Source organism: Sprattus sprattus, assembly GCF_963457725.1.
Source record: "Sprattus sprattus genome assembly, chromosome: 4".
Lineage (NCBI taxonomy): Eukaryota > Metazoa > Chordata > Actinopteri > Clupeiformes > Clupeidae > Sprattus > Sprattus sprattus.
Genome location: NC_137923.1, coordinates 16,852,040 through 16,860,412, shown reverse-complemented (window position 1 = coordinate 16,860,412; position 8,373 = coordinate 16,852,040). Strand labels below are relative to the sequence as shown.

Genomic DNA, 8,373 nt, shown 5'->3' with positions numbered 1-8,373 from the left:
TCTCTCCCTCCCTCTCTCTCTCTCTTTCTGAAGGCAGCGGATGAAGATAGACATTTGGTGAATGCCACCCCTAACCACTGCTCCTCCAATGCTAAGCTTTCTGATAACGAGCTTACTACAAAGGTACGGCACAGCACACACACTTTTTTAGACACACGTCAGTTCCTCTCTCTCAGACCACCCTTTAAACAGTCATCCATTCATACATTACAGCCAGCCACCCCTTCCCCTTTAAGCTCAGCAGATAAGCACACACACACACATCAAACTCACACACACACACACACACACACACACACACACACACACACCCTTTCTGCTCTACCTGTCAGGCTTGCCAGCCCAGCACTGGATGGATGGCTTTGGCTGTATGCAAATGTTATGATTGGAGCTACAGCGGGATGTTTGTTCTGCCACTCCTGTTTACACTATTCCAGGCTGAGATGAAGTGTCTGTGTGTGTGTGTGTGTATTTGTGTCTTTGTGTGTGTGTGTGTGTGTGTGTGTGTGTCATGTGTGTGTGTGTGTGTGTGTGTGTGTGTCTCTTTGTCTGTGTCTGTGTATATGTGTTTGTTGATTGTTGGATAATGGCTTTTGTGTTTCTGTGGGTGTGAGTGAAGTCGCATTTACTTAAATATAATGTGGTGGTGTGATTGTTGAGAAGAACTAGCTCTCTCCCATGTCTACTTCTAATAGCTTGCCCACTCCAATAATGACACTGCTGAGGCTCTCCATTCACCCAAAAATATTATTTTGGCTCTTCAAACCATAGCAACAGCATGCAAAAATGAAGGACGAGGTTGCTCATATGGGGCTGTTGATTTCAGCTATCTACGTGTATGTGTTGGTCTTGTGCTGCATGTAACCAGATGTTTGTATGCTGCCGACTGACACAATTTTAGCATCTTTTCTATTGTACACCAACACAAACCAGTAAGCAGATCCATGTCATGAACAGAGGTGAAAGGTAGATGCTGACCACTGGGTTCAGTGCTTACCTTCACCAATGTTCTCTGCACCAGTGACATAAAAAGAAATGCGGAAAAGCTAGTGTAGACCAAAGATCATCTTATCAGTGTGAAGAAGGCCTAGGTGAGTTTTGTTACATGTGTTTAGTCCAGCAGCCTGCTGTCCTCAGCATGTTCTAGAGCCGCTGCTTACGAGTCTCTTCATCTCTCCTCGTGTCCTCACAGGGGAAAGGCCACACTGGCACGGTGTTCAGCCATCTGTTCCCGGACATCAAAGAGGAGCCTGGACACGACACCACCATACACCCAAGGTAAGCACAACTCGCATACACACACACAGATGCACACACGCATGCAATCACACACACACACACACACACTATGGTATGTATATATACACGTGCACACTGAGATGGACTTTATTAGCTGGTCACGCACATGCATCCACCGACCCTCGTTTAACACGTACATAGGCACAACACACACACACACACACACACACACACACACACACACACACACACACACACACACACAGTTGAAGAAGGTACACACTGAACAAAACTGCACGCGGACATGCATTCCTAGCCTACAGCTAAGGCGCACATTACCCACCTAGCTCACTCTTCGTGCCTCTGCCGTCTCGCTGTGTGTAATCTGGCCCAGATTAGGGACCTGGGAAATAAAGTGGATTACAGACCGGCACAAAGGCAGGGCAGGGCAGGCCTGGCAGGTGCGGCAGGAGCAGGGTAGCCTGTGTGACTAGATCTGGCTAGACCGCAGCCAGAGCATTAGGGCTGGGTTGCCCGTCGTATGGGTTTAGGCTTAAGGTTTTGTCTGCAGTGGCTGTCTGATGACGACAGCAGCCTTTGCATGGCCTCTCACACAGCCTAATGCCTCATCCTGACTTTCATGCAACCTCAAACTGACATTCACACAGCCCTGATCTGACAACCTCATTTTGACTTCCATGCAACCTTAGCCTGACTGTAATGCTATAGCAACAAAACGAAACCATTAGACCGTCCTCACACTGCACATCTACAAAATATGTCCTTGTAGTCTTATTATTACTAGTCTTCTGTGTGATTTATACATTTAAACAGCTTGAGTATTCAAGACACAAGTAAGTACATGGGTGTGTGTGTGCGTGCACAGATATATGCCTGTGTGTGTGTGTTTACGAGCTTGAGCCAGTTAGTCTTATCTCTGGAGATGCACAGGAACAGAGGGTTTACAGTTTTGTCACGATGGGAGGGGAATGAATACTGGTAGATGGACGCAGTGAGAGCATATCCTCTGATAGCCTCAAGAATTCCTGAATAAATCAGACAATTGTGTGTATTATATTGCCTCACAGGGCAACCGAAATCATCATTATGTTCTCTTTTTTGTTGTTGTTCATGGACTGATGTCCGCAGGCGACGCATATTTTTGTTATTTCAAGATGAGCATTGACAGGACTCTTAAGAAATTTCCCCTAAATACTATTCTTTTCACCTTCCTCTCCACTCTCTTTCATTTAAATAATTTTGTTTTAATCCCATATCATATCAATGAATGCGTCTTTACTAGAACCGTAGATGTTATTGTGTGATGACTTGGAAGTTGTTAGTTAGATTAGATGGGTTTTTTCTGTGTGTGATTTCGCGGCATTCAAGCTGAATGCTGCCACTGAGTAAGTAAGACTTTCTCCCAGTCAGTGGATGTAACCGCGGTGACTTACGCCTAGTGTGACATTATGCGTATAGCCTTTATTCTCCTGTGACATCATGTGTGTAGCCTTTATTCATGTCCCTCAGTGTCAGCTCTGCCTCTTGTTGACATGCGTGCATATGTGTGTTTTTAATTCCTCTCTCTCTCTCTCTCTCTTTTCCTGTGCCACAGTTACTACCTGTACCCATACGATAAGATGCTGCCGCCCAATGTATCTCTGAGGAATGAGACGGAGGTCAATCAGGAGATGCTCGGGGCGCTGCTCAAACAGCACTACAGCCACCACAGACAGGACACCCCGCCCATGGGTCAGTACACACACACAGAGTTACTGACATGTAAATGTTTAATGCACAGGGACACTCTCACATATTCACTCATCTGATGCTTAGGGTGAAGGTACACTTAAGCACGTGACTGTGCGTAAGACTAAATGCATCAAACACAAACACACATACCCCCCTGTCGGCCGAGATGTTTTTACACACACAAACACCAGGTCAGGTTCATGACTAGGACTGCCGGTTGTTGACTCTGGGGCAAAGGGCCAGAGAGATAGAAGCTTGCAGCTAATCATTAAAGGAGTTCAGAGTTTATGGAGCGCCCCAGCTGCTGAAGGTGAGACTGCAGCATGTGCCAGGTCTTTTCCCAGTTGTGGGGGAGGGGGGCTCCTTTGCACCGCAGCACTTTGCATCTCTGCCCCTCCCCCACTCCTATCCCGTTTTCCTCCTCACTCTCTCCCTCTTTCTATTCTGTCTCTCAGTATTCTCTCTCATCTCTCTCTCTCTCTCTGTTAGCTTTACATTCCTTTCCTTTACCCATCTCTCCTCACCTCTTCTCTATTATTATCTCTCTCCTTCTGGTAGCTTTGCTTTAACCCCCCTCCCCCTCCTGCAGATGGTTCTCAGTCACAACCTCTCTGTTTTTCTGTCTGTCTGTCTGTCTGTCTGTCTACCTGCCTGCCTAACTCTGCCTCAACCCTTTCCTCCTGTCTCTCCCCAATCATTCACTCCAGCAATGTCTCTTATCCCCCCCCCCCCCCCTTTCTCTCTGTCGCTTTTCCTGGTACTCAAATGCATATGTGTAGCGTGGGATGTGTCTGTGTGTGTAGTTTTGGTCCGTGTGTGTGTGTGTGTGTGTGTGTGTGTGTGTGTGTGTGTGTGTGTGTGTGTGTGTGTGTGTGTGTGTGTGTGTGTGTGTGTGTGTGTGTGTGTGTGTGTGTGTGTGTGTGTGTGTGTGTGTGTGTGTGTGTGTGTGTGTGTGTGTGTGTGTGTGTTGGAGGAGGAGGAGGAGGAGGAGACAGGCAGTTTTGAGTCGCCGCAGGGGGTTTGGTGTGTGTTGTGGCTCCTGTTCTTTGCAGCAGCAGTTGCAGCAGCAGACCTGCTCTCTGTCCTACATATGAAGGCAGTTTTCTGTCTCCAATCCCCCTTGACGGCAGCCTGTCTCGGTCTCTCTCTCTCTCTAGCTCTAGCGCTCTCTCTCTTCCTCTCTCTCTGTCTCTCTCTCACGTCTCCACTGCTCTCGTCGGCATGCCAGCCACCAGCCTCTCTGGCTCCCCTTGTCCTCCTGTTCCTCCGCTGACCTTCTCCTTGTTCTCTTCCTCTTTGTGTCAGGCTACTTGTCAGTGTCCTCCGCTTCTCTCTACTACTTTCAGCCTCTTTCCATTCCTTCATTAACCGCTTCTTATTCTTACATTAAGTGTTATGACCTGCTTTTCTAGCCCTCTCTTTCTCACTTGTGAGGTTCTTCTCTCTGGTTCTCCTGTCTGGCCTGTGTATCTCTCTCTCTGAGTGTTTGTGAGGCTTGTGTATCTCTTTCTCTTTCTGTCTCTTTCTCTCTGTCTCTGTCTCTGTCTCTCTCTCTCTCTCTCTCTCTCTCTCTCTCTCTCTCTTTCTCTATCTGAGTGTTTGTGAGGCTTGTGTATCTCTTTCTCTTTCTTTCTCTCTGTCTCTGTCTCTCCCTCTCCCTCTCCCTCTCTCTCTCTCTTTCTCTATCTGAGTGTTTGTGAGGCTTGTGTATCTCGTGGCCTCCAAGCCGCCACTCCTCCTCCTCCTCCAAACTGACCTTCAGAGTCCGCTCTCGCTCTGCAGTAACAAACACACACACCCACGGAGTGTTAGTCACACACGGCACATGAGCGTAGATGTGTGTCTGGATATGTCTATATGAGCGTGTGTGTGGGGGTTGAGCTTCTGCTGTTTTCTATTACCCTATCTGGATTGTTCAAGCTTGTTGAACAACAGTCTCAAGGTGTTAACATACAGTAGAGCATAACGTGTATGGAAAGATTCATCTGGCTCTATCTTTCCTTTCCTACCATGGCTCTCTCTCTTTATCTTGATCTCTCTCCTCTTATCCCTCCTCCATCCTCCCTTTCTCCCTTGTTCCTTGTTAATTTCCCTCGTTCTTCCTTTACATCTCCTTCCTCTTTCACTCCATCTCCCCGGTCTTTTACTCTCTTGTCTGTCCCTCTGTCTCTCCTGTGCTCAATCTCGCTCTCTCTCTTCTCTTCCTCTCTCTCTCACACTCTCATATGCTCTCGTCTCACCCTCAGCGCTGTCACGCACCTCCTCTTCTCTCCTCCATCTTTCTCATCTCTCCGTCGCTCATTCTCACACTCTCTCCGTCTCGCCCTCCTCAGATCTGCACTCCTCCCCGTCTGCCACAACCCCCTCAGACGAGGCCGAGTCCCAGCGCGCCGCCGAACGCCAGGCTGTTCCGGCTGCCGACGTTGCCGTGGCAACTGCCGGTAAGAACGCCCACGCGCATAAACTGGCAGCGGCGGCTGTGGCAGCGATGGGCAAGGATGGCAGCGTCGCCGAGGACGACAAGGACCGCATCGTGCTGGAGATTGTGCAGATGTACAGCCGGCAGCAGGAGAGGCTCAACGCCACGCTGCACAAGCAGATACAGCTGGAAATGGTAAGTGAGGGAGAGTGTTCTCGTGTGCAAAAATGTATGTGTGTGTGTGTGTGTGTGTGTGTGTGTGTGTGTGCGCTTCTGTGTGTGTGTGTGCTTGTGTGTGTGTGTGTGCTTGTGTGTATGTATGTGTGCTTGTGTGAATGAGTATCTGTGTGTACATGGGCCTCTCATACACTGTCCCAAATACACAATTATAATAGGAAGTTAAATAGGTCAAACTCTGAACCCTCAAGCGACCCTCATTTTCCTAACGGTTTTCAAACCCTGCTTTGCCCCATGGTGGAGCTGTCATTCGTAATGTACCCAACCACACTCTCCCTGTGTCCCAGAGTCCTCTGAGTTCAGGCGTTCACCATTGTCAGGAAGAGTGCATAAGAATTTGACTCACCAGGGTTATTGGCACTGCTGTACTTACTAGAAACTTCTGACTCACTGCAACACACATAAAAAAATAAAAAAAATGATGACATGGCTGCCCACATTTGAGAGCTTTGATGCATCTCTACCCTGCCTACTCTGTAGACCAGAAGATGCCGGTTCAATGTCCATCGTCTATTCTGCACGTTTCTGTTCCCCCATGAACATAGGCTGATACCTTTCTGATCTTTTTGTGGCATGTTGCTATAGTTTCAATGATTAGACAGGTTATAAAAAATAACATCAATTTAATTTGGTAAATGTCAAAACATGTCAGTGTTGATATAAAGTTTACATTAACTTGCTGTTGCTGCCCATGTGCTGTTGTAGACCCATATACATTTATGTGTAAATATTTAAAAATACTCAGTTTGTAAATATATCATCATGTGTACGTGTCTTGGGAGTACAGTTTATTTACACCAAGTTTTATGTGTGTGTATGTGACCTTGTAGATAAAAATGTGTGTGTTTGTGTGCATCCTGCATTACATTTTGATGTAAACAACATACTCACTCTGCATGTGTGTGTGTGTGTGTGTGTGTGCAGGAGCTCGTGGCTCTGCGGGGAGGCTCTGCAGCGCGTCTGCGGGAGCTGAGCGTAGAGCGCAGCGAGCTGCAGACAGAGCTGGAGGCGGTGCACACTGAGCATGCCCAGAGGCTTGGCGAGGTGCGGCAGGACCAGCGGGAGCTGGAGACGCGGCTAGAGCAGCTCCGACAGCAGAGCTGCGCCTGCGAGCCCAACACGCACGCACAGCAGGAGGCCCACTACACCGCACAGGTAAACACACGCCTTAGAAAGCAGGATTCTGCACATTGCTAGAATGGAGTCATTCGGTATTCACAGCGGGAGTTAGACACACACACACACACACACACACACACACACACTGTGTATACGCAAAACGTAAAATGTCCTTACGTCTGCACCCTGTGTCCTCCTGGGCGAATGTCTCAGGCTGCCTGGATGAATGGTGTTTGTGGTCTCTGGGTGCAGGGGAAGGTTGGGGGTTGTGGATGTGTGCGCTGGTGCTGGTGCCGGCGAGGCGAGGCTGGACGGGCCTCAGCGCCTCACTGGCTCTTTGTCTGGGGCTCCCAGTGGCCTCTTTTCTCCTGCACTCACGGGGACTCACAGGCCCTGGAATGCAGCCCACCCCCTCCTTCTCCCTCTCACTCTCTCCTTCTCTTTCTTTCTCTCTCTCTCTCTCTCTCTCCCCCTCCCTGCTTCACCCCCAGACACGCAACACAAACCTCAGGCCTCCACCTCCTTCATGGGCATTCTGTGTGTTGACGACATCAAGCTCTGACAGTCAAGCAGGGTTTTGGAAGTGTGTGCATCTATGTGAGACTAACCTGCCCCCTTCTGCCTTCTTTGTGTGTGTTTCTGTTTGTAGCTGTCTAAGCTGCAAGCACGTCTGGAGCGGGCAGAGGCGGACCGCGTGGAGCTTCAGGAGGAGCTGCAGAGGGAGCGGGAGGCTCGGGAGCTCCTGGAGCTCACCATTGCCCAACTCCAGCACCAGATGTCCCACGCCACCACCACCACAGTCAGCCCCAGCCACACTCCCCGTCCCTCAAACACCCCCACCCCCACAGAGGCCACCTCTGCTCCATCACAGGCCCCTGAGCTCACCTCCGGCTAGAGGACCGCATACCGAGAACCAGTCCCCAACCAACCAGCCCATCCCACCCTACTGTGGCTCTCATCCTGTCTGGCCTCGTCCTCCATCACTGGAGCCCAGGAGAACCAGACCTAAGACTTACAGGACACCCGAACACAAGCATCCTGAGAAGAGGAGCCCCGCTTGAGAGAGAAGGGCCACTCCGCTGTGTGTCCTCGTGTTTATTATCTCTCTCTTTTCACTGACTGTTTATGTTTTTGAAAGACTGAGACGTTAATGCTGTTTAATATTTAATATTTCTTTAACAGGATCATATCCTCTCCCCTCCACAACCCTCCTTTTTATTTGTCTACTCCCCACCCTTTCCTCTTTTTTATTTGTCTTTGTTGGTCAATTGTTAAAAAATATATATATATATTTATTTCTTTTTCCCCCCACTTTGTTGTTTCGGCTGTGCATGTTGATTTTAATTTATAGTTTTGCTTGGGGAAATGCTTGGCCAACAACAGGGGGCCATCTGAAGGACTCTCTCACCTCCCTCCTCCTCCATGACGAAAGACTCAGAGCTATTTTCCTGTGCTGTCCTGGCTGGTATTGGGCCCCTGGTGCAACACAGGCCCGAGAGACCCTGAGCTCTGACTGTGACTCGATGCTGCCCCTACCACCCCTCCTTCCCCAGTAGGAACACACAGGACAGCCCCCCCCCCCCCCCTCTATTGGCCACAGGCCCCAA

The 8,373-nt window shown here is 49.2% G+C and overlaps 1 protein-coding gene across 1 annotated transcript in view; it reads left to right on the top strand.

The window, feature by feature from the left end:
• skila (SKI-like proto-oncogene a) overlaps positions 1–8,373 on the top strand; it is a gene marked incomplete at its 5' end in the record, with an annotated part of 26,054 nt that extends 17,681 nt beyond the window's left edge. The window contains 6 exons of the mRNA XM_080837830.1: positions 34–123; positions 1,193–1,278; positions 2,855–2,991; positions 5,325–5,605; positions 6,572–6,802; positions 7,416–8,373. Coding sequence (XP_080693956.1) covers positions 34–123; positions 1,193–1,278; positions 2,855–2,991; positions 5,325–5,605; positions 6,572–6,802; positions 7,416–7,661 — 1,071 coding nt within the window. The 3' untranslated portion in view covers positions 7,662–8,373. The remainder of the gene's footprint in view (positions 1–33; positions 124–1,192; positions 1,279–2,854; positions 2,992–5,324; positions 5,606–6,571; positions 6,803–7,415) is intronic.